The sequence below is a fragment of the Bidens hawaiensis genome, unplaced genomic scaffold, assembly GCF_021521415.1.
Source record: "Bidens hawaiensis isolate Kalapana, Puna unplaced genomic scaffold, B.hawaiensis_p1.1 tig00000780_1, whole genome shotgun sequence".
Classification (NCBI taxonomy): Eukaryota; Viridiplantae; Streptophyta; class Magnoliopsida; order Asterales; family Asteraceae; genus Bidens; species Bidens hawaiensis.
This window is the reverse complement of record NW_027491045.1, coordinates 3,276,803-3,303,298: the sequence shown is the minus strand read 5'-3', so window position 1 is coordinate 3,303,298 and position 26,496 is coordinate 3,276,803. Positions and strand designations below refer to the sequence as shown.

The window sequence follows — 26,496 nt, the reverse complement described above, 5'->3', positions numbered from 1 at the left end:
GGGCTAAGTTGAACTTCTTCGTTGTTGTTCTGGTCTCCTCCAGCTGCGCTTCCTTCATCATCGGTGTGGGAAGCTTCTTCTACCGAGGGTTGCCGGACAACACGAGGCCTGCCACGACGTCCAGTGCGACCCCCAGTTTCAACAAATTCTCCAGCTCCAGCCATTAGTATTCTAAAGGGGAAAACACAAACATCGTCACTCAAGGAACCGTTTAGTACAAGGATGGTAAGGCTAACAGGTAATAACAGTGGCCAGTTGTGATTAGCTGATCACGTTACTTTCCGTGTCCTATACACTTCCTTTTATGAGTCTATTCGTGCTGGTTCTACTTAAGCAGTTAGTCAAAGTAAACAATCAATTATTCCTATCCCTGCCGTTCACATATCTTTCCTTTCTCATTAACATATATCATTTAATCATACACCTTACCTTTACTGATCTTGCTTGAGCGACACATGGCATTCTTGAACTGGCATCTTCTTTCCTTTCTTACTTAAATCCCATTTTCTGTTCGAGTCTAAGCATGTAGGATGCTTAAATCTCTCGAACTTATGCTCTGATACCAACTTGTAAGGCCCCGAACCCGGTGCCCTACTTTAGCGTCGGATTTACTCATAAACACAGTTCTTACAAATCAGAGTTTATTAAAACCTTTCGCGGAATATAAAACGTCAATCATTTGTCACAAAACATTAAATCTTTTCTTTGATACCATAACACAAAACTTTATATTTAAAACATCTTTACTTCTTTCTTCAGATGCCAGCCGTTCAATCCATGCCGTGTGTCATCCTCATGCTAACTCTGTAATCAGCTCACCTGCGTGCATACTAAAAGTCAGCTACGCTGAGTGAGTTCTAGTTAATCAAGCAACTTATCATACAGCCACTTCATACAATATTTACGTATCCGAAGACACATAGTCCACTGTCTAACATGCCACTGTTTAACCACTTAACTACCCCTATAGCTTAACCTCTTAATTACCCCTACCGCTTAGCCACTTGTGCCACTTTATGCCACTTATGCCACTTATGCCACTTTATGCCACTTTGCCACTTGTGCCACTTATGCCACTTGTGCCACTTTAATAACGTATAACGTTATGCCACTTTAATAACGAAAGCACGTATAGGCTTACCCTACCACGTACTGTCGTTATGCCCCTAACACTCTTACTAAACTTGCCACTTCTAACACGTTCTACCTCTACTTGTCTACAACACACTTCCTAGCATTTACATAATAAGCATGTCACATTAACAATCATACACACATAATAACGAGATATTATAAGGGTCTGGTCCCTAGTTTTCGAATATTAGAAGGGTTCGATTCCCTCTTCATTACTATACAACCATACATCATACCTCGAGTATTATTAGGGCTCGGTACCCTTTTCGTAACCATACAACCATACGTTATCATTTCTTTCTTTTATCATCTCTATCGTGTTCATACACATAAACATACATAACATACTTACCTTATTCTTAGCGCTGCAAACTGACAGCACGTGCAATATCCGAAGATCGTTCACGCACCATCAAGCAATCATTCATACATAACATTCCTACCTTATAAGGCATACACTTATCTCTTAGGATAAGTGTATTAACTATCACATTGAGTATGCACACAGCCCCGAAAACATAACACATAAGTGGGGCTAGAAACTCACCTGGATCCTGTTACGCTCGCCGTTGATCGTAATGCCTTTCTTTAACTGGGCTCGGCTAACTGTATAATATTTACACATATCAATTAACTACTACTACTCGTTTTGTATTTCTATCTATAAATGACCCACAATGAACGGGGGTCCGGGGGCAGCGCCCCTGGCAGCGGGGTTCTAGGGGCGGCAGCCCCTAGCGGGGTCCAAGGGGCAGAGCCCCTGGCTGGGGTTAAGCTGCCAGGTCAGCTTGGAAAAATTTTATTTACATTAACTGTCTTAACACATTTTCCATTAGGTTTTTAATTTATTTTCTAAACGAACTTCACTTCAGGCGAAGTTAAACCTTAGGCGAACTTGGCTTCAGGCGAAGTTAATCCTCAGGCGAAGTTAAACCTCAGGCGAACTTAGCTTTTAGGCGAAGTTATCCTTAGGCGAACTTGGCTTCAGGAGAAGTTATCCTCAGGCGAACTTGGCTTTTAGGCGAAGTTATCCTCAGGCGAACTTGGCTTTTAGGCGAAGTTATCCTCAGGCGAACTTGGCTTCAGGCGAAGTTAAACCTCAGGCGAACTTAGCTTTTAGGCGAAGTTATCCTTAGGCGAACTTGGCTTCAGGCGAAGTTATCCTCAGGCGAACTTGGCTTTTAGGCGAAGTTATCCTCAGGCGAACTTGGCTTTTAGGCGAAGTTACGCTTGAAGGCGAAGTTACGCTTGAAGGCGAAGTTCATCAGGCGAACTTAATCTTGCAGGCGAAGTTATCGCGCTGCAGATCTGTTTTGCCCATAACTCCTTCGTTTCTTAGCCAAATAACTCGATTTTGGTACCCACGGAATCGTATGATCAGCGCCTACAAACCCCAACCATCAAATCGGCCTAAAATCGACGTTTTAGGGGTCCGATTTGGGCAGTAAGGTTTCGGGTCCGGTTAACCCGTCAAATCCTAACCATTTTCAGTAAAATTAGCTTTGCGGGATTAGTTCTTACCTTACCAACTCAGATCTATCAACAAATCTCGGGTCTCGGCTTCGAATCTTGATCGGTTAGAATGTGTGTGTTTTGAGTGTGTATGGAGTGTGTGTTGGGGAGTTGGTGAGAAATGAAGATATTTTGGGATTTTGGGGGTATTTATATCCCTGAAATCCCATTCTCATTTAACCCATCTCAATTAACCCAAGTCCACAACCCGCATCCATTACCCAACACTAGCCCGACCCATACCAACTCCTATTATATTATTTATTTCCCGATAACCCGAGTAAACTTTCCATCTATTAATAAGTAATATAACTAATATTACCTTAGAAATTTCGGGATGTTACAAAACCCGACCCGGCGCACCCCAAATCATTCTAAACCTTCAATTCCCGCTCAATCGATCAAACCAAATATGGAATCTAGCATATTCGGCCGAATAAACGCGTAACCGACACTCAATTATAGTAGGAGCGTGTTAATTAGTCTGTAATTTGATAAATTTGCCATTTTAAGCCTAAACAAACCCTAATTTGTGATCTTATATAGTCCCCTTGTTACGAATCAATTAAACTGGCCGAACCCTCCTCCTCTTCGTCACCAACAATTCCCCTAAACTCAATTCCGTTTAAAATCCCAACCCGTCACCTAACTTAACCCCTTTTTGGCCGCAACTAGTTCGATCTATTTCACCATCTCAACCGCCGTTCTAATCCAATGAAAAGGAATCCTTGTTGACGCATCTTGAGGAGTTTGACCGCTTATTTTCAAACTTTTCATTATCTCATCCTCGTTTAGCCTACTCTATAAGGTAAGTAAATCCACATCCCTTTTTTTTACCGCTTTACAATTTTGGGGGCGTTACGCGTTCAAGAATTAACTTATTGTTTTCACTACAATTCTGTTATATGCATATTTGTAATTGCTCGATTAGTTGTTATGTGCGAATATGACTATGTGTTTATTTTACTTGGTTGGTACCTCATACTCATCCTCATCCTCATTAGTATGATTATACGATACGCCGTCGAAGTAAACTGCTATCATTGCGTTTTTGCATTTCAAAGGTAATCTATTTGATTTGTAACGTTATTGTTAAGACAATGTTTGTGCTTTTGAAAATTGATATATGAATGAATAATTTAGATATTGACATGTGTATTTTTACTTGGTGTATTCTGAGCTATGATACAATCAATGTCACGCCCCGGCATGTTCTGTGGTAGGTTGGGGTGTGACACTCGACTCGTGAACAGCCATAAGCAAAAGTCTCTGACGTAACACACGGTGGACCAAAAGTCGGGGGTTTTTTTTTGAAGTATGAATTTAATAAACAAATCGATCAGAAAGACCAACAAGACGCCCATCTCCACAAGCCGGAGAGAGGCCACACCAAAAGAAACTTATATCAAGCTAAAATTGCACCATTTAGACCATTCAATGGTCTTACAATTGGATCTATATTTGTACCACAAAAAGCCTAGAGATCTTATATCCCCTACAATATCTTCAACTTTGACCACCTTGCCTTCAAAAATTTGGTCATTCCTTACTTTCCATATACTCCAACATGCTATGATCACAATTCCTTGAAAAACCGCTTTTTTGTCAACTCCCAAACCCGAGCTAGAATAAATATCCAACAAATCTTTGATCGAGAAGGCGGAAATCGGAGGGACTTTGCACCACAAGCTCACGAAGTCCCAAACTTTCGAAGCCACCGAGCAGCCCACTAACACATGCTCGACTGTTTCAATTTATGAGTCGCAGAGACCACAAAGCCGAAAAGGAACCTGGATATTCCTTCTACTCAGAGCCACTTGGGTGGGAAGTTTATCCAACTCCGCCCTCCATATGTGTATATTGCATTTTTCCAGAACCCATTTACACCTCTTCACAACGGAGTGAGTAGAATTATCTTTGCTATAGACTAGCAATTTTTTAACCGATCTAACTGAGAACAACCAGGTCGAGTCACCCAACCAAACCCACGAATCGGTTCCTCCTTTCCATGTCGCCGTAAGCATAAAAAAAGTCGGGAGTTACTTTATGGTGTATAAATATTTTTAATTTTCACTATTTTAAGACAAAAAATAATAATAATAATAGTGAAAGAAAGAAAAGCCGGGTGAAAGGGTTTGGTGACTTCATCTATCCTTCTTTCCTTCGACTACAATGAAAAACGAGCCGATTGATTGATTGATTGATTGATTGTCTTCTGCAATTCAATGAATCTGAGAATCACTCCATAAACAAATTCATAACAATAACAATACTCTTCAATCATCCCTAATTCAACCTCCAAATGCCACATTATTATTATTATTATTATTATTATTATTATTATTATTATTATTATTACTCTTCACTCTCGATCCGTACACCACGATTCATTCGCAATTCGGTCACGCGGTTGTCCTAATTTCATTCATCGATTCATTTCACTTTAATTAGATTTAGGTTTACCTATTATTATTATTATTATTTGATTGATTACTTAATTAACGAAGATATAAGAGGAAATGAACGAAGCAACAGCAGCTACACCACAGCAGCAGCTGGAGTGGAAGTTTTCTCAGGTGTTCGGTGAACGTACCGCCGATGAAGAAGTACAGGAAGGTAATAATAATATTAATAATAATAACTACCTTTAATTAGTTTAGATTATTATTATTGATTAGTTTAGGTTATTATTATTGATATTAGTTTTGATGTTAGGATCTGTAGCTTTATGTTAGGGTTTGGATATATTAGTGATTGATTTGATGATTACGGAAGCTATTAAATTAGGTTTAATACTCTTGTGCTCTGATGAGGTAGTAACTGTTAATCAACTTGTTTTAATGAATTACAGACATTTGTTAACTAAACTGTTAGGCCTTGTAGAGATTTTAATTAAATCATTTTATAGTGATTATTGTATAGAATTTGCAATGCATGCTACTGTTACTGTATGATTGGTTGTCATATTAGATAGGTGGCTGGTGGTTATGTCAAGTTCTATATTGTTACTGGTTAGTTACTACATAAAAGTACAATCTGTAGCTTTATGTTAGGTTTTGGATATATTAGTGATTGTTGATGATTACAAAAACTATCAAATTAGGTTTAATACTTGTGCTCTGATGAGGTAGTAACTGTTAATCAACTTGTTTTAATGAATTATTGACACTTGTTAGGGCGTGTAGATATTTTTAATAAATTATTTTATAGTGATTATTGTATTGGTACTTAACATAGAATTCTAGTGTTATTAGTGTTTAGAATCGGTAACATGTGTTACTGTATGATTGGTTGACTTTAGATAGGTAGTTGGTGGTTATGTGGAGTTTTATATTGTTACTAGTTAGTAATTACTACATATAAGTTTAGTTTAGGTTATTATTGATTTTTATTTTTATTGTTACTTACGATCTGTGGATTTATGTTAGGGTTTGGAGATAGTGTATTGCTAAGAAAACGCATTACTGTGTACTGAAACAATCAAATTAGGGTGTGACTGTGACAAACACTTGCTCAGTAACTGTGACGGCTTGTAGAGACTTTTAATAGATTACTTCTAGTGATTGTTGTTTCTGTAAACGTAGAATTCTAATGTTGTTAGTGTATAGGTTTTGTAACACATTGCTACTGTATGTTTGGTTGTCATATTAGATAGGTGGTTGGTGGTTATAATTGTTACATGCTGTTACTTTTTACCAGTGATGGTTTTGTGAAGTTTTATATTGTTACTAGTTAGTTACTACGTCAAAGTTTAATTTTGGTTATTATTTATTTTATTTTTATTGTTACTTATGATCTGCGGATTTATGTTAGGGCCTGGAGATAGTATGTTGTTTTTATCGGATTGATACCTTAGTGATTAACTGATGATCACTGAAACAATCAAATTAGGTCGTTAACTAACACATGCTCAGTAACTGTTAGGGCTTGTAGAGATTTTTAATAGATTACTTCTAGTGATTGTTGTTTTGTAAACATAGAATTCTAATGATATTAGTGTATAGGTTTTGGAACATATTGTTACTGTATGATTGGTTGTGATATTGGACAGGTGGTTGGTTGTTTATATTTATTATATACTGTGCTTGTTCTTACCGATGATGGTTGTGTCAAGTTCTATATTGTTACCAGTTGCTACATAAAGTTTGACATCCTTTGTTCTGGTTTTAACAGTTCTGGAATCTCATCGTAGTTTGGAAGTTTTATGTCCAATCATATAGTTGCTGTATTTGTTTTTTGTTATTATTACAACATATATTGCTTTTATTTTATTGAAGTATAATTTCTATAATTAGTAGGGGTTGAAATCAAATGCCTACATACTTTCCACGTGCTTTGACTCGGAAGGCTGTTCCAAGTTCCAATGTGTTTGGCACACTTAACATGACAAAAACGTTTCACGAGAATATGTCAGTTGTTTTGTGCTTTATGTCATTGGAAATATATTTTATATCTGTATGCTAACATCACATTATTCACGTGGTAAAGGCAGACAATTGGATATGCCCTATGCGTGGTCATTGTAGATGTTGCTTTGATATAACAAGTGCATCATTGGTTCGCAGCTATTAACACCCATCAACTTCAATATTAGTTTCCACTGTTTTATATGTGGACATGTTATATGAATAGCTAAGTTTTGTATCACAGATGAGTAAGTAGGATTAAAACATTTATAGATGGCAAGTAGGGTATATTATACTATATCAGAGGGTAATATTTAATGTGAACATAAGTAATTGATTCTCATGTTTTCTAGAAATTAGTTATTACTTTGTTAGCTTTGTTTTTCATTTTACTTTATCACCAAATAGAACTTTGATATCTATTGCTTATTGCAGCTTTCTATGATTCACAAATTAGACCTTTTTTTGGTATCTACTTTCTTAGTCATGCAGTGTCTTTTTCTCCTTAGTTGTTGTAATGACTTATGAAGCAGTCAAATTGTTTTACCTTTGTGAATTCGTATAAGCTTTGTATCTTGTGTTTCAAGTTTCAACTCTATAACTCTATTTACTTCCGTAAAATCTAGGACCATTTATGTTATTGTTCACATTTTAGCTTTATCCAAAAGTTTGTGATTGTATCTGATTTTATCTGATTTATTTGTCTTTTCTTTTTCAGTTGATATTATCTCAGCAATCGAGTTTGATAAAAGCGGTGATCATCTTGCAACTGGTGATCGTGGGGGCAGGGTAGTATTATTTGAAAGAACAGATACAAAGGAGGTTCGTGCCAGAGTATATACTATTTTTTGTTTGATATTTTCTTTATGTTTTATAACCTTTATTTTACTTATGATTTCTGACTTTCTGTATATGGTTTATCATGTTACTTGCGCTCATTTTAATTTTGCTGCGTTGTGTAGAATGGTGGAAGTAGAAAAGATTTAGAGAAGACTGATTACCCAACAAGTAAGCATCCGGAGTTTCGATACAAAACTGAGTTCCAGAGCCATGAACCTGAGGTATTATTGAACTCTTTCTCATGTTTATTTACCAGTTGATTGCTATATATTTTTTTACTATATTCCCATTTTTTTCTTTCAGTTTGATTATTTAAAGAGTTTGGAGATAGAGGAGAAAATTAACAAAATTAGATGGTGCCAAACAGCCAATGGTGCTCTTTTTCTTCTGTCTACTAATGATAAAACTATTAAGTTCTGGAAGGTAATCACTCCATATCCTTCTCACTTTGTTGCATAATTGCATTACTTGTAACATACTCATATCTGTAAACTTTTTGCATTTATGGTATTTCATTTATGTCAAGTTTAATAGTGACGTTTTCATCAAGTGATAATACGCTTTCATCAATTAGTGGTCAATATCTTTAGATAACCAAAGAAAAAAGAAGAATTCGATGTTCCATGATGTGCTTCTAAAACGGTAACAACAGAAGTTCAAAAAGATATTATATAACATTTTTGATCTAGTGATCTAACAATAGGAAGCCGTTTGGTTTAAAGGTTAGAATTTTGCGCTTTTAGTTAAAAGATAACTCTTGAGAAACATGTGTAATTAATACTTGCAAATGGAGACCAACCCTTCTCGATTTGGGTCCTTGTCCAAAACCAATTGATAGAAACCAAAAGAACTGAATTTTTATTACTGAAATTAAAAAGGATAGGGATCCGATTCGAGAAGGGTTGGTCTCTGGTTACAAGTATTAACCAATTAAATTGATAAACTGAGAAACAAAACATTGACATCCAGTAACCTATAACAAGAACACATATATATAAAATTAAGCGCCTTAGTAATTGCTGCATTTATTTCTTAAACCTTAGCTCTTCATCTTCCCACCACCCCTATTAATAACTTCTTTGATCCATAAGCTCCCTTGGATCCGGCCCTAAAACTCACCCGAATGGAAGTTGGGTTTGTATCAATACATCCTGCCCGGATAACCGACTTGTCCTCAAGTCGAGAATGGGAACTTTCTTGTGAATTCTCTGCGTTCCAAATGCTAGTACATCTTTATTTCCAGCATGAATAAAATTTGATATCATATTATGTATATGGACTTGCTTGTTGTAATAGGGCCATAGTCCATGCTTCCTCTACCAATTTGAGTGCAATAGAAGTAACTGTTGTACCAAACACGTACACAAGTTGCACCATAGATTCATACAGCTCAAAAAACTTGGGTGTGTTTTTACTCTAACTCACCCACCAATGAAGACCCAAAACCAATGTTACTGTCACTATTTGTATCATCACTAACAGCAAAGTTAGTCATGGCTGAAAAAGAAGGAAATTCGTGTACGACTCCAGACATAGGGTTGTCACTGGTATCGTCTTCCTTGACCAGATCTGTTACTGGACCTGAGAATCACCCTCAGGTTCTTTGTCTTCCCCGAACTCATCAAAGCTCGTGTGAGAACTTTGATCGCTGCATTAGATGGGTGCTCCAAACATCATAGTCTTGAGTGCTGCAACCATCACTTCTCAACTGCGACTCTATGGTGTCGAGCTTGGCGGCTATGGCGGACAACTGAACGGCGATTTGATCGGGCGAAACACTACTACCATTGTTACCCGTGGTCCGCACCATCATTCCTTAGTTTCCCGGCAATGGAACCAATTGTTAGAAATCGAAAGAACTGAATATTTATTAATTACTACTGGAAATGTAAAGGAGTGGGACCCAATTCTATAAGAGTTGATCTCCGGTCACAAGTATTATTAACCAAGTAAATTGATAAACAAAACATTGACATCCAGTAACTAGAACAATGAACATATATATATAGAACTAATTGCCGTAGTATTTTCTGCATTTATTTTTTAAACCCTAGCTCTTCATCTTCCCACTACCCCTCTAAATAACTCCTTTGACCCATAAGCTCCCTTGGATCCAGCCCTAAAACTCACCCGACTAGAAGTCTCGGGTTCATATCATTATTCTTTTTTTAGTCTGGATATCATGTCTTTCTTCTTATTTCCTTTTCATTTGCTTGTTTATGTTATCTTGGTTCATTCCCTTTTAACGTTATACAGGTCCAAGAGAAGAAAATCAAGAAAGTTGCAAGCATGAATGTGGACCCATCCAAAGTTGTTGGAAAGAACAACATTGCTAGTTCAAGTGTTTCTTCTAGTACTAATTCTTATTTAGCAAATGGGGGATTGAAAGATAAGTCTTCCACTAATCTGATCAACGACTTCAAATTTCCTTCCGGTGGCATTCCATCACTGCGTCTACCTGTGGTATTCTATTTACCTCTGCTGTGTGTGTGTGTATATATGTTTGTTTGTTATGTTATTCAAATCAATTATCTTAACAAAGCACAAATAGTTGTGATGATTGAATGAAGGGTTATTGGATTTTAATAATCCCAACTTTCATCTATTGGCCAGGATCAATCCTAACTCAGGAAATGTTTACAAACAGTCCCATCTTTGATCGCATTTTCTTCCAGCAATCTCATACTAACTGAAAAGTAACCCCGTTAGCTTTTTGATTATGTGGAAAATACGTATGGAATTTCTGGAAGAAAATGCGTTCAAGTTGGGACTGTCGGTAAACAATTTCTGAGGTGGGATTAATCTCGGCCAATAGGTGAAACTTGGAATTATTACAATCCAACAACTTTTGAATGAATAGGCAAAGTACAGTATATGTTTCTCATCACCGTCCAACTATCCTAACTTTTTTTTTTGGTCTTAAACTCTTAATTACTCTTCTGTTTTTTGCTTGCTTTATTTAATTATCTTTTCTTCATTTGATGTGGCACTTCAATTTTTTGTAGGTGACTTATAATGAGACTAGTCTTGTTCCCAGATGCAGAAGAGTGTATGCTCACGCACATGACTACCATATCAACTCAATCTCAAATAACAGGTTTGGATATTTTATTCTTGCAAGTAATACAGTTAACTTTTCTTATCGACAAACATCTGATCTTGTCTGCCTGAATTTCATCTTGCAATTTGTATATGATACATCATGAAGGAGATGCTATCGGCTGATATTAGTTTTTAGTTTATATATAGTGTGAAGTCAGTCTACATAGCACCAGTAAAAAAATTATTAATTAATACCAGAGAACAAGGAATAGACTGTTCAAGTATTCATAACCTGTAGGTTAAAATATGTTCTGACACCTATTTTTTCTTTCCTTCCCATTTTTACGTATCAGTGATGGCGAAACATTCATCTCAGCTGATGATCTTCGGATAAACCTTTGGAATTTGGAAATTAGCAATCAGAGTTTCAACATTGTGGATGTCAAGCCTGCTAACATGGAGGATCTTACTGGTACAATTTTTTAACGATTATTTCACACTCAGTTTAATACATGCTCTAGTTATTGGGAAGAGATGCACGAACCCACAAGGTATTTAGGAGTGGGACAGGTAGTTAGAGGTGGCAATTTCAGTTTTCAATCAATTTAGTTATGAACAATTTTGGTTGTGTTCCACCTTAAAAGACTCAAATAATATAATTAACTAAATGGTGATTGCTCAAATGGGTTGGAAGTTTCCCAAATTGTTTATGTAACACATATAGCCTCCTAAATCTTTTTTATTCAAAGATCTAGATTTAATTGTAACGGTATTATTGTTTTATCATTATCTTTTTTTTTCAAGATAATTACTAGTTAGGTATTTGATTTCTTGATTGGTATTATTATTAGTTTTAAGATTAAATTATTACTTTGAGATAAACTTAGAGATGCAATATGTTTGGAATGGTTTATTATACCCATGTATCTACTTGTCTAGATCATTGATCAATATTACAATATAATATGTTTGTTTTTTCAGTTTCTCGCAAATATTGTTTCGCAAATATGTTGGTGTAATGCTATTTCTTAGCCTTGACCATATATTGATTTCTTTGCTTGTTTGTATATTATATATACCATGACTGTGAATCATCTTTTGTTTTCACTTTTCAGAGGTGATTACATGTGCTGAGTTTCATCCTACTAATTGTAGCACACTAGCTTACAGTAGTTCAAAAGGATCTATTCGCCTCATTGATTTGCGTCAATCTGCATTATGTGATAAACATTCTAAGCTGTAAGTACTTTGGTTGAACTCATGTCATCTCTAACTTCAAATTCACATTTGTTTTTCTTAAGTTAAGAACAATGGGATTGTGGGTATCCTCAAACCGTTTAGAGGACATGTTACGTGTGTTAATGGCTAGATGCATTGTAGCCTTTATATAAAAGATGTATTTTTATAGGTTTGAGGAGCAGGAAGCACCTGGTTCAAGGTCATTCTTTACTGAGATAATAGCCTCTATTTCTGATATAAAATTTGGAAGAGATGGAAGATACATACTTAGTCGTGACTACATGACTCTTAAGGTTTGTGATTTTTGCTATATTTTCATCTGTTGCATTTTCATGTCTTGATAATTTAACTTTTATAAACACCTTTTAACTTATGGTTTCTGTAGCTATGGGACATCAACATGGACTCTGGTCCAGTTTCAACGTTCCAGGTGCATGAGCATTTAAGACCTAGGGTATGTGCTCAGTACTTAACCTATTATATAACCAACTTTTATCTTTTTTTTTTCTCTTTTCGGTCTGCATTGATGGTTTTAAATTGCTTACCTACAGCTATGTGACCTATATGAAAACGATTTAATTTTTGATAAATTTGAATGCTGTTTGAGTGGTGATAGCCAGCGAGTTGCAACTGGTTCTTACAGGTAAAACACACACACAAACACATAGATAGATATACATATATACATCATTTAGGTGGTCACTAACTTGTCCTATTTTTGTGATTTTTCAGCAATTTATTTCGAGTCTTTGGGTGCGGTCCTGGCAGTACTGAAGAAACGACACTGGAAGCTAGCAAAAACCCAATGAGGTAGTCAATTATATATATATATGTATATATTTTTTAACGATACTTTATTTTCTATAAATGTGATTTGATAAGAGGTCCTTTTGCAACAAAATATTGTAGGAGGCAAGTTCAGACACCTTCAAGGCCTATGAGATCTCTAAGCAGCATTACCCGTGCGGTTAGACGAGGTCAGCTGTTTTATTTTTTCTTTTCTTCCCTTATAATTTAGAGGTGGCAATTTCAACCCGTTCACTCGCTAATTGTTTGGATTCAGGCTGTGCTGTATTTATCAAACGGGTCAAGTAAAGAAAAGCTAAATTGAGTTGACCGAGTTGAAAATAACGCTTAAACATCCTAATTGTTTTATTAAAAATTATCAAATTATCACTACTTTCTTTTAATTATAATTGACTCGTAAATTACGTACGGCCTTTTCTTTAAAAAAGAATAAGAATTGGTATTTGTGTAGGACCATGTTTGACCGAGCCCAATTTAGTTTGGGCCCGGACCCAATTTGTGCACCTTTTAACTCAAGTATTAGGGTTGCAAACGAACCGAACGAACATGTACAATGCCTTGTTCATTTTTGTTTGTTAAGGAAATAACGTGTTCACGAACACTTACCGAACAAGATTATATGTTCGTGTACGTTCATTAAGGAAATTAATGTGTTCACGAACACAAATAATATCCGCGGAGCCTAGCGATTGAGATCGATGTATTCGCCAGTGTGAATAATGAGAAAGGAAATAATGCAAAAACAAGTGAGAATATTGTTTCCTATTTTATGTTAGGGGTAATAAGTTGAAAGAATTTAAACTGTTCTAATAAAATAAATTAATGTACAAAAAACTTTCATGAACAACATATACAGACGAGCATGAACGAACGTTCATGCACACAATTGAACGAACTATGGCTTTGTTCATGTTCGTTTGTTTGACTAATCAAACGAAATTTCTTGTTCCTGTTTGTTCATTTATTAAAAGAACGAACATAAACGAACTTCCCGCTGAACGTTTGGTTCGTTTACAGTTCTAAACTCAACCCATTCGTTTGGTTCATTTGGTTCATTTGGTTCGTTTACGTTAGGGCTTCTATTTCCCTTATTTTGGTCACACACCAGAATAGTATTTTCTTTACATATATATAGTATTAGAATTATTATTATTAAGGGTACTATTAGTATTATTAATATTTTTATATTACTGTTGAACTTTGATTTCATTTATATTGCTTCATACATATACACTTTAGAGCTGAGGGTCTCTCTGGAAGCCACCTCTCTATCCCTTGGATAGAGGTACGGTGTGCCTACATCCCACCCTCCCCAGACCCTACTTATAGCTTTGCTGTTGGTGGGACTTCACCGGGTATGATTGATTGATTGATATATATAATAATTCATAAAGAAAGTGGTATTTGTGTAGGAGGGGGGGAGAGCCCGGATGCAAACGGGAATTCATTCGATTCGACAACAAAGCTTCTCCACCTGGCATGGCATCCTACCGAAAGCTCTATTGCTTGTGCCGCTGCAAACAGCTTGTACATGTATTATGCCTGATAGACACCCGGACCGCAACAGTGTCACCAATATTACTTTCTCGGGTTGACTCGACAGACCCGTGCCGGATACGGTTCAGAAAACTGATAGGAGTCACGGTCTGTTTCTTCTATTTTAAATTTTTTGTTGTTGGAAAATAACTGTTGTATTCTCTTTTTGATGTGTCGGGTTGAAGTGAGGAAGAAGGATTCAAACTGTAGCTCTCCTACAACCTTGTTGAATTTAGGTTTTAAGTTGAAAGATTAAAGATGTAGTTGTTTTAGTAGTTATTTTTAACTTCATGTTTATATATTATATTTATTAATTTTCTGTTACCATATACAGTTTTTATTTATTTATTAAATTTCCCTTGCGGTTTTTAGTTTCCGGGTTGGGTGTTTTAGAACATTATATTTCTGGTTTTATATGTGGCATTATATTGTTGTATTGTTGAAAGACTTGAAACTGAAGTGGAGTTTTCTTACATTCGTAACTAATACGCTAAAAACTTGTTGGCATTTGCTAGTTTGGATTTCTTGGTTATGAAAATATGATTAATTTTTGGTCGGACGGTAAACAAGCTATCCATGCTCAAAATGGTCAAATTCAAACGGAAAACCAAATTTGAATTAAGTTTGATTCCGATTCAAATTGGAAAACTGCTGCTTAACACGATGGGTGTTCATAGGTTCGGGTTCTTTGCTTCGGTTTACTTAGTAATAGGCTTAATGGGCTGTATCGATAGTGAATCCATAGGCCAATATGGGTATGATTTACTTTTCTTGTTTTAACCGAACCAAATTTCTTAAAATCGAAAAGTGAAAATGTAATTTTGTTCTGTATCAATAGTAAACCATAGGCTGATATGGGTATGATTTACTTTTCGGTTTAATAGGTTTGTAACATAATATCGGACACCGCTACAAAATGTGTTGATGATATCTGATAGGTGTATGTCTTATGCCTTCTTGATCATATGACTGACATGAGATTCTTCTAGGAGTTTAAACAACATATAATCTAACTAACAATGATAGAAATTAGGTTTAGATGGCATGCGTGTAATGAGAGTGAAACTTGGTAAATATTTAGGAAAAATCTTCCTTACACTATTAATTTCTAAATGATTGTACCATTGTTATGAAATGTTAGATACATATATTAGATCGACACTTATATGATATCGAAGACAAATAAACGTATACGATGTGTTGGCGATCATCACCACCTCATAAAAGGAATAAATCGGTTACAAAAGGGAACATTTGGCTGACGTGACAGGAGCAAAAGGAATGAGAGAAAATCCTCACCAATAGGATAATAGAAGTCACTATCAAGCCGTTGAAAATGATCACCACCAAAGATTCATTCCCGGTATTATATATACCTACCTTGCACTTTAGTAAATTAGGGTTAAGTAATAGTGAGCGAATACTTTGTACTTGAGACTCGGTTCATACCTATTCATATATACCTTTTATTTTGGGAAAATTCTCAAAATATCTTTTCTAGGAGAGAGAATCCACGTTTGTCTCTAGAATCTTGAAAATCCCACAAATGTCCCTCCTAAACTACTCGTCATGTTTAGATTTGTAAAGTGGATGAGTAGTTTCATAGACTAAGGGTGTGTTTGGGATTGCTTATTTAAGTGAAAATGGACTTTTTGTTAAAATGACTTATAAACTTATGAATTTTTGAAAAGAAGTTTTCAAAAAAATGTTTGGATTAGCTTACGTGGTGGGGAAAACTAAAATGACCAAAATAGACACTCTTCTTTAATAGGAGTGTAATGGGTTTTGAGGGTTAAAGGGTGTAATAGGTAATTCAAATCCATTAAGTTAATAAGTTGCAAACTGATACGGAGAAATTAAAGAGGCGAATGCACGAAGAGACCGTGAATTACGTTTATTTCACCGCGTAGTTCAAAACTAGAAGCGAAATCGGTGGTGTATAGTGTTGCATTTGTTTTGCACAATAAACTACTGTATTATTGCACCTTAACTAACCCTTAAATATAAAATTTAGAGTAAAGTGTCATTTTTGTCCCTGTGGTTTTTGACAAATAATACGAATTTAGTCCAAAAAGTTTATTTTTTGCATATGGACCATCCACGTTTCCCAATTCTTGTCAATTATATCCAAATCACTAACTCCGTTAAATTTAATCGTTAAATCAGGGTAGACATGTCTTTTCACTATTTCTTTATTATAATACTTATTTCAGTTAACTGCGGGTTTCGTCCTTGTGGTTTGTCTAAATATGCGGTTTTAGTCTAATAGTTTCAAATGGTTTCATTTCACTTGCAATTAAACCCGAATTCACTAATCTCGTTAAGTATGGTCGTTAAACCACTCAGTGTGCCCTTCACATGAGGGGCATTTTTGTCTTTTTTTCTTTTTTCTCAAATACGCCCTAGCCCCTCGCGTGAGGGGACTTGCAAATTAAGACAGTTGTTTATTTAGGGAGAAAAATGACAAAACTGGTCGTCACGTGAGGGGCACGAAAATGGGTTAACGACCAGATTTAACGAGGTTAATAAATTCGGGTTTAATTGCAAGTGAAATGAAACTATAAGGACGAAAATCGCAAATTTGATAGAAACGAAAATTGCAAACTTAAAACTATTGGACAAAAACCGCATATTTGGACAAACCACAGAGGGACGAAACCACAGTTCATTGAAATAAATATTAAATAAATAAAGAGTGAAAAAACATGTTTACCCCTGACTTAACGATTAAATTTAATAAAGTTTGTGATTTGGATGTAATTGGCAAATATTGGGAAACATGGATGGTCCATATGAAAAAAATAAAATTTTTAAAATAAATTCGTATTATTTGTCAAACCACAATAATGAAAGTAGCACTTTACTCTAAATTGTCCAAATGCCGAAGAAGCCGTAGCTTTGTTTCATAGTTGAACTTGTATCAACTTTTATATTTCATATAACAAAATTTAAAAATTTTAAAATTAAGAACATGATCTTAAACATAGAGAACACCAAAAGATCATATACTAAATTTCCCATCTTTATTTATTATCATATACGGTTTTACAAACCATTTATTTAAACTTTCAAGTTACTCCTCATTCACTAGCCAATCCTTGGAGTTTCAGTCACAACACCAGCATCATTGACCAATACCCAAACTCTGTTGACACAAAAATCAAAAATACGACGCCGATGAGGTGGCAATGGGACGGCTCTAAGGTTCGCATTCCATTTCTCAATCACCTCACAAGCTTCTTTTTCAGGAAATCCGACCAACTCCGGCCACTGCATTCCTGTGTTGTATGTGCCGTTTTGAGTTTCGCACGGCGGATACCGGACCATCGCTTCTAAACGTTGAAGGACTTCTAACAAATATAACGTGTTATGACCTCTATATATACTTGAAATATTGATGTAATTTCATTTAATATAAGATATATAATATCTAATTTGGAGTTTAATGCTTGCAATTATAAATTTCATTTAATATAAGATATATTATGCTTTGAATTTATTACAAATTGTTTTTAGAATATTGATATTTAATACGACAAAATAAAGAAAAAATGTAGAGAGAATACCTTTTGCACCTCTGTGGTGAACGGGAATTGCAGTATGCGTCTAGCTATCAGTTGAATGGTACACTTCTGTTTAAACTAGGATATTGGCCCGTGTTATACACGGGTGGAAAATATTTCAAACGTCATCTATATAAATATCATAAGAATTCTTTACCGTGTTCTCTGCAAAGCCACAAGATGTAGGAAAAATATGTATAAATTGGGGAATAAGAAATTGTACAAATATACAAAGCGGAAAGTGAATACGGGTTGTCACACACCTAAACTTACACATAAAACCCTTCAAAACTACGTCATTTCGATTAAAAACCATAAAAAAGGAAAACTAAATTTCACGATTTACTTCAACTATTTCCTTCTTGTATCGTACTTTCATTCTATCTTTACCCAAAACTAGTTTTATGGTTTTTCTTTAACATCTTTGCCTTTTATTTTTTAATATTCTTGTCTTTCTAGAATGTTTTGTATACTCATGAGTTCTAGAAACCCCCGATTTCAATCTCTGGGTGACATCATAATATGGTTGTTGATATGAATTCAAAATATATAATTTGAAATTTTTAAATATCAAGCAGCAAGTAAATTAAAGCCTAAATTATTATCTACATCCATAAAAAATGAAAAATATTCATACAAAAGAAATTGGAATAACTACAATTTGGATAAACTTATCAATTTTGATAATTACATTTTTTTAAACAACAACAATGGAAGGAAATAAGGGAAGCAAATCGTCATATTTAGTTTTCCTTATGGTTTTTAGTTAAAGCGACGTAGTTTTGTAGGGTTTACGTGTAAGCTTAGGTGTGTGACAACATCATATTCACTTTCCCCATATACAAATTATATATTGAATTGACAGAATAATAGTCATACTAAAAAAAAGACACAAAATCAGTTATAAATAATTAATCGTTGTTAAAATCGGTTTTTAAATCATTTGAAAGGAAATAGTTGTTTATGATTACTAAAAACATTAATTAGTGAGGTTATAATTCTAGAAAGCATTAATTAGTGAATTATGTGGCAATTCTATAGATGGAAACCGGATGACTTTGAAGCTCATGTAGACATGCTAGTTGAAGGTCATGTGGATATCTTGTAATTTCGTTCAACTTTAAACAGTTTGTGTTGGGTTTGATTTTCGGTTTAATAGGTTTGCAACAGAATATCGAACACCGCTACAAAATGTGTTGATGATATCTGCGAGGTGTATATCTTATACCTTCTTGATCATATGACTGATATGAGATTCTTCTAGAGTTTAAACCACATAAAATCTAACAAACAACGATAGAAATTAGATTTAGATGGCATGTGTGTAATGATAGTGAAACTTGGTAAATATTTAGGAAAAATCTTCCATACACTATTAATTTTTAAATGATTTACCATTGTTATGAAATGTTATATACGTATATTAAATCGACACTTATATGATATCAGAAGACAGATAAACGTATACGATATGTTGGCAATCATCACCAGAACTCATATAAGGAATAAAATGGTTACAAAAGGGGATCATTTGGCTAACGTGATAGGAGCAAAAAGGAATGAGAGAAAATACTCACCAAAATAATAGAAGTCACTATCAAGCCGTTAAAAATGATCATCACCAAAGATTCCTTACGGGTATTATATACCAACCTTGCACTTTAGTAGGTTTAGGGTTAATTAATAGTAACTGAATACTTTGTACTCGAGACTCGAGAGGTATGAGATCATCTCATATGTTCATAATTTCAGTACAATATATATTGTTCGTGTACTTATCACCTCAAAGAGGTTCATATCTCTTCCTATATACCTTTTATTTTGGGAAAATTCTCAAAAATGTCTTTTTATAGGAGAGCGAATCCACTTTTGTCTCTACAATCTTGAAAATCCCGCAAATGTACCTCCTAAACTACTCGTCATGTTTATATTTTTAAAGTGGATGAGTAGTTTCATAGACTAATAAAAAACTGATGTGTGGCACCAAACTACTTGTGCAGACCAGTTTCGTGTCAAAATACTTGTCCCTAGTCCCTACTAATATTTTGTTTATTCTTATAACTTTTATAATTAAAGTTTAACAAAATTCCGAATATAGTTTTAATTGAGAGTAATATTTGGTCTAATTGAGCGTAAATCAAATACGTTCTTAGTGTAATTTGGTGTAGAGTGTTGCATACGTTTTGCACAATAAACTATTATTGCACGTTAACTGACCCTAAAATATAAATTTTATTCTTGTTCAAATGATTAAGAAATCCATAGTTTTGTTTCATAGTTGAACTTTTATCAACTTTTATATTTCATATAACAAAACATAAAATTAAGAACATGATCTTAAACATAGAGAACACAAAAAGATACAAATATCATGTACTAAACTCCATGCTTGTGTTGTATGTGGAGTTATAACTTTCACATGGCGGATACGGGGCCATTGATTCTATACGTTAAAGGACTTGTAACAAATATATCATGCTATGGTCTTTATATATACTTGAAATATTAATGTAATTTCGTTTAATATAAGATATATTGTATTTGATTTGGAGTTTATTGCTTACTATTATAAATTTCTTTTACTGTGAATTTACTTACAAATTATTTTTAGAATATTGGCATTTAATACGACAAAATAAAGAAAAAATGTAGATAGAAGTACATTTTGCACCCCTGTGATGAACGGGAAAATGCAGTATGTGTCTAGCCGTCAGTTGAATGGTACACTTTTGTTTAAATGAGTCTGAAAAGACGGTTTTCGGTTTTACGGTTATTTTTGGTTTTATTTTCAATATGTATAGACATTGCAAAAAATAAAAAAAATGAAAATGCATATTTTAAGCTTGTATAAAAACGTATTAGAGTACTACATATATATTGAATTCAATAAACAAAAATAGGCACGTGTTATGTAAAACTATACGAATACAAAATTGCTAAATAGAGTTTAAATTCAACAAAGTTCTTAATTAAAAAGCATTATAAGTTTAGTTGTAATCTTCATTTATCATCTTATATATCTTTAAAGTTTAGTCCATTCCTCAAATCACCATCAATCAGTTCAGTTCGGTTTTTTTAAAAATGGATAACCGAATCGAAACCGAAAATTCGGTTTTCCAAAAAAACAAAAAAATTAACTGTCGGTTCAGATTTTCCAGTGCGGTTTTTTTGGTAAATTCGGTTTCGGTTCGATAAATTCGGTTTTCTGCTCACCCTAAGTTAATGACCCAATACTGATTCACTAACCACTTATTCAGCTTTTACCTTTGACTTTCATTTATTAACCAAAACCGATTCACTAAACTTGAATTTGACTTACACAAAGATTGCACTTGACTTTTGCACTAATATTACATTTGACTTGACATATGAGTTTCACTAAGCTTTCATACAATCAACTGTATTCATCTAGCAAACTGATTCACTAAGTTTAAATTTGACTTTGACTAAGCACTTTCACTAAGCTTGCATATCAGCAACTGATTCACTAACCAACAACTGACTTAACTGACTTTTACATTTGACTTTCACTGGTTCACTAAAACTAATCAAATCAAATCATATAAATTTAGTTGATGCATCTAGCAACTGGTCAAATCACAGACATTTATGTTTTATGGTTTTTTTATCAATGATGTAAATTTTTTATTAATAAATTTTCTAATTTTTAAAAATAATGTTATTTTAACCTTTTATTTAATTAGAGTGAACTATTAATAGAAATTGTATAGTGTTATTTGAAACGAGTTTAGTTAATTTTTTTTTAATTTAAAATATAAAATAGTTAATGATGGATTGGAATAAATGAAGGACAATTTCATGGTTGAATGATGGTTATTGATGGGATGATGTGACGCTGACGTGAATAACAGAGAGCCTGGATGATGGTGAACGAGGGAAAGAACACTCACTCTAGAGCCCAACAAAGTAAAATTAAGAATACAAAGTAAGGCAAAAGGTTGCATTAAACTATATAATTATAAATCTGATTTGTAACTAATTGTTTGATATGCCTTTTCAAATCAAAATGTATATTAAAAATTTAGTTAGTAGGTGTGTTTTTGAAGTTGGGATGCAAACTCACAGGGACTAATTTTTCGTCGGTGAAGTAGTTGAAACGAATAAGATACACATCGCAGTAAAACTTCCCTCGGTATCACATGACTAAAAGCTAATAACAATATAGTTTAACATAAAAACAACATGAACCCTTTTATTTGTTAACTATATATATAGTCTGCATCCAGTAGTCTCGATCTTAACGACCACGATCATTAGACGAGTCAAATTTCTCAGCTAGATAGTGATCAAGCATGTCCTCCTCATCGACTGCAACCAAACAGAGTTGAAGCTCATGTCAGGATTGCAGAACACACAGGAAACAAACATATATTAATATATTAAAAATAACCTTCTGAATTATCATCGAAATAAATGTCTTCATCTTCGTTGTTAGATCCTTCAGTGATCGATGCTGCACGTTTCTGCCAAAATTAAAAATTTTACTTAAATTACACCGTTGAAATATATGTAACCATAATCTAAATATTCATCTGATTTAAGTATATGCACTCGAATAACTTACCGCTGATGCTCTTCCACTTTGAAACCATTGCTTGCCAGTCAGTTTCTTTTCTTTGTTCGTTACGAGTGCTGATTCTGGTAACATCCTACTTTCATTACAATGCAAAAACAACATATTATTATTATTATTAGAGTAACTGCGGTTTACGTCCCTGTGGTTTGTCCAAATCTGCGGTTTCAGTCCAATAGTTTCAAGTTTGCGATTTTCGTCCCTGTGGTTTCATTTCACTTGCAATTAAACCCGAATTCGTTAACCCCGTTAAGTCTGGTCGTGAAACCCATCAGCGTGTCCCTCACGTGAGGGGGCAGTTTTGTCCTTTTTTTCCCCAAAACACCCCAGCCCCTCACGTGAGGGGCTTGCAAATTAAGACTGGGGTCTGTTTGGGGATAAAAGGACAAAACTACCCCTCACGTGAGGGACACGCCGATGGGTTTAACGACCGGACTTAACAAGGTTAATGAATCTGGGTTCAATTTTAAGTGAAATGAAACCACAAGGACAAAAATCGTAAATTTGAAACTATTGGACTAAAAACTGCAGATTTGGACAAACCACAAGTACAAAAACCGCAGTTTACTCTTATTATTATTATTATTATTATTATTATTATTATTATTATTAATCTATTAATGTTGTTATTAATATAACAGAATATTGAACTTACTTGGCTCTCTCAAGGGCTATTTCTGCTTCAAATCTTTCTCTCCATGCCAAAAACGTCTCAACCGTAACAGGTTCTCCATGCGGGACAGTTATCTAATACCAAGTTCAATACAGCCAACCAAACTCAACAATCATATAACTAGTAAAACTCATTATTATTGTTAAAGTAATGCAAAAAATCATACTTCATCTTTATCTGCTGTTTCCTCTTGGATATTATAACCGCCGGTATCTTCTGCAAATCTTTCAGTAAGCCACTCCTTAGATGAGGTAACCAGCGAGTAAATCATCGCCATTCCAAGATTCTCACACACCTGCAAAAAACAAAAAAAACTTTAATGACGGATAATAACATTACAGTAAAAGTATATACAAAACAATATTATTCCCCTAAGTTGGAATTATAATCTGATTTTTTATAAAGATAAAGATTTTTGTATATTATGTTACTTAACTCATCTTGAAGCTTGTCCCTTTATTTCAACCTAGTCGAGGTAAGCACTAAGCTAAAGATATCCGCAAGAAACCGTATCAGGAAATGAAAAATGGCGTATAAAGTTATGATAACAAAAGAACATATGTCACACCCCGGTCGTAATGGCGGAAAACCGAGGCGTGGCGACTAGGTCGTGATTGATTGAGCACAATAGTATAAAAGTCTAAATGCATAAACATAACCAAACTGTCAAATATTACATCATCCAGGTAACATGAAACAAATTGTTTTAATACAAAATATCAAGTTTCCAAACAACTCCTAGCCTAGCCTTCAACTCTCTAAGGCCTCTATCAGCTATTAGCTACTTCCTGCTTCATTTCCTGAAAACATGTAATAAAACGTCAACTACAAAAAGTAGATGAGTGAATTCATAGGTTAACTAATACTGTAGTGATAAGCCCTACACAAGCATACTAGGCTAAGTTGTAGGGGTTTATATATAGGGTGTACCATCGGCTAACCCACCACTCCTACAACTTATCCTACTATGCTTGGTATGCTTATCATCTCAACTGAATCTGCAAGAGTTTCGTATAAAGATTCCAATTATTGTTTCCATGCATGCAGGAGGAACGGTATCAAGGATATATGTATAAGATACCCAAGAATCATATGTAACCATGCCATGATGAAAAATGATAATGATGCATAATGATCACACAAGACCTGACATCGACCCCACACAAGACCACACTATGCTACTTGATTTCCTTGATGGTAACCCAAATCGATCACTTTGGGTACCATGAGAGAATTCTAAAGCGTACTTTAGTATCTCTTGGATTTCCTAATCGATCACTTAGGAGATCCTTCGGATCCTTAATCGAACACTTAAGAGATCCTTCGGATTCTTAATCGAACACTTAAGAACCCCATAGGTCACGTGTATTCTAAATCGATCACTTTAGAATCCCACATCTAGTGACGGCCTGTCTACCAATCGACCACTTGGAGATCAAACCTATGCACTATTGTGACCTATATTGCCACTGTTCACACGATCACAAGACTGACCAATGAATAATGTGTTTTCATGATAAAGTATAACGGGTACATGACTTTGATTTCCAAACGTCCAATGTTCCCTAAACGCTGAGTGATTCCCATATTTACTCCTGAATATTTGATTATGCATACACAACTTCCGAGAAAGTTAAGGTACGCGTAACCTGCCATGATTACTTGTTTTCCCAATGTTCATTGTTTGCAAAAGATTTGTCAAGTGTTTATGATAAGTAATGTTTGAATAAATGTGTTTTGTCAAAACGTGTACATTTACCATGTTTTCACCCCCAATGATTTGAAAGGCTTTAAAAGAAAAATGGGGGCTATGAACTCACCTTGTTGACTAGGTGTGGTTGCTAGGGCGGTCGGGTGCTGTCAAACGTCGATCCTCTAAGTCTAGACAAGGACATAATAAGTTAACAACGCAGTTTAAGTCTAAGAGTGTAAGCCTTACACGATCTCGAGCAAAAACTAGGTTTTAAAGACGAAACAGCTTGGTTCTGACCTGATTCGATCGAATAGGAACACATTCGATCGAATCGAAACACATTCGATCGAATAGACACACATTCGATCGAATAGACACACATTCGATCGAATAGAAACACATTCGATCGAATAGACACACATTCGATCGAATAGAAACACATTCGATCGAATAGACACTCATTCGATCGAATAGACAGACGTTCGATCGAATACGAAGCTCATTCGGTCGAATGAGTTGGAGACCATTCGGTTGCTTTCCTATTCGGTCGACTGGACTGGTTCGATCGACACATTCGATCGAATGAACTGATTCGATCGACTGGTTCGATCGACTGGACTGATTCGATCGACTGGTTCGATCGAATGAGTCTGATTCGACTCCTTCAAGCTGGGCGACGGAGATACCCACGGGTTTTCCAGATTTTCCAGATTTTTGACCCAAAATCGAAGTTTTTGACATGGAAATGCTCGGGATTGAAAGGGGTATCGATTCCTAGTACTTTTAAACACAAAAGCTTGCATTTTGACACCAAAAATGACGGTTTTTGACCAAGAACACACTTGACACAAAAGTCGGAGTTTTTGCTCGATTCGGGGCGGGTTTTGGTTGTAAAAACGTATGATTTTCAAGAAGATCTTACCGACAACAACGATAAACAGATTGGTGGACTCGAATCTTAGATTGGATGACTTTCTCTCACTACTCTCTCTCTAGAAGTGGGAGTGTTTGGGTGGGAAGTGTTGGTGGAAATGAAAGAGATGGTGTAAGAATACTTGATTTTCCGCTTAAATACTCGGGTGACTCGGGTTCGGGTTTAGGCTACCGACGGGTCAAGACTAGTCGAGTTCATAAGTTTTTAAACAAACTAAAACTTTTTCAGCAAAACTTTTATAAACCATTTTCCGAATAATTATTTAAAATCTTTTTTTTTTTTTTTTTTTTTTTAAATAAGAACATTTTATTTTTCAAAAGCATAAAAATTAATATTTTCCAGGCGTAAATGTCGTTTTATAAAATAAACATTTCAAATGATAAAAGCAGATTTCTCCAATGATATGGGTTCCGAACTTATCGTCCAGAACCCCAAAGTGTATAGTTTCCGATGATTCCTTGATTTTTGTCTACCAGTCAAATTCCAGGGCGTTACATCCTCCCCAACTTAGGGGAATTTCGTC

The 26,496-nt window shown here is 34.9% G+C and overlaps 2 protein-coding genes across 2 annotated transcripts; one reads left to right on the top strand and one right to left on the bottom strand.

The window, feature by feature from the left end:
* Positions 1 to 5,163: 5,163 nt before the first annotated feature.
* Positions 5,164 to 14,843, top strand: LOC143538371 (serine/threonine protein phosphatase 2A 55 kDa regulatory subunit B beta isoform-like). The gene is made up of 14 exons (XM_077031947.1): positions 5,164 to 5,262; positions 7,771 to 7,874; positions 8,015 to 8,113; positions 8,196 to 8,315; positions 10,149 to 10,355; positions 10,898 to 10,989; positions 11,288 to 11,406; positions 12,050 to 12,173; positions 12,343 to 12,466; positions 12,559 to 12,627; positions 12,725 to 12,816; positions 12,906 to 12,983; positions 13,083 to 13,150; positions 14,393 to 14,843. Exons 1-14 carry the CDS (start codon positions 5,166 to 5,168, stop codon positions 14,524 to 14,526), a joined length of 1,527 nt encoding a protein of 508 aa, XP_076888062.1. The 5' UTR covers positions 5,164 to 5,165; the 3' UTR covers positions 14,527 to 14,843.
* Positions 14,844 to 22,337: 7,494 nt separating this feature from the next.
* Positions 22,338 to 23,652, bottom strand: LOC143535805 (protein GIR2-like). Its single transcript, XM_077029949.1, has 5 exons — positions 23,513 to 23,652; positions 23,329 to 23,420; positions 22,665 to 22,749; positions 22,491 to 22,563; positions 22,338 to 22,408 (listed from the first exon to the last, which is right to left on the bottom strand). Exons 1-5 carry the CDS (start codon positions 23,621 to 23,623, stop codon positions 22,338 to 22,340), a joined length of 432 nt encoding a protein of 143 aa, XP_076886064.1. The 5' UTR covers positions 23,624 to 23,652.
* Positions 23,653 to 26,496: the final 2,844 nt, after the last annotated feature.

Excerpts from the sequence above, each read along its gene's own strand:
- LOC143538371 (XM_077031947.1), top strand. The coding sequence starts at position 5,166 with ATGAACGAAGCAACAGCAGCTACACCACAGCAGCAGCTGGAGTGGAAG. Across the intron at positions 7,875-8,014 it reads AAAGAACAGATACAAAGGAG|AATGGTGGAAGTAGAAAAGA; the intron begins GTTCGTGCCAGA and ends TGCGTTGTGTAG. Across the intron at positions 12,628-12,724 it reads ATGAGCATTTAAGACCTAGG|CTATGTGACCTATATGAAAA; the intron begins GTATGTGCTCAG and ends GCTTACCTACAG.
- LOC143535805 (XM_077029949.1), bottom strand. The coding sequence starts at position 23,623 with ATGGCGATGATTTACTCGCTGGTTACCTCATCTAAGGAGTGGCTTACT. Across the intron at positions 23,421-23,512 it reads AAACAGCAGATAAAGATGAA|ATAACTGTCCCGCATGGAGA; the intron begins GTATGATTTTTT and ends ACTTGGTATTAG. Across the intron at positions 22,750-23,328 it reads ATAGCCCTTGAGAGAGCCAA|GATGTTACCAGAATCAGCAC; the intron begins GTAAGTTCAATA and ends TAATGAAAGTAG.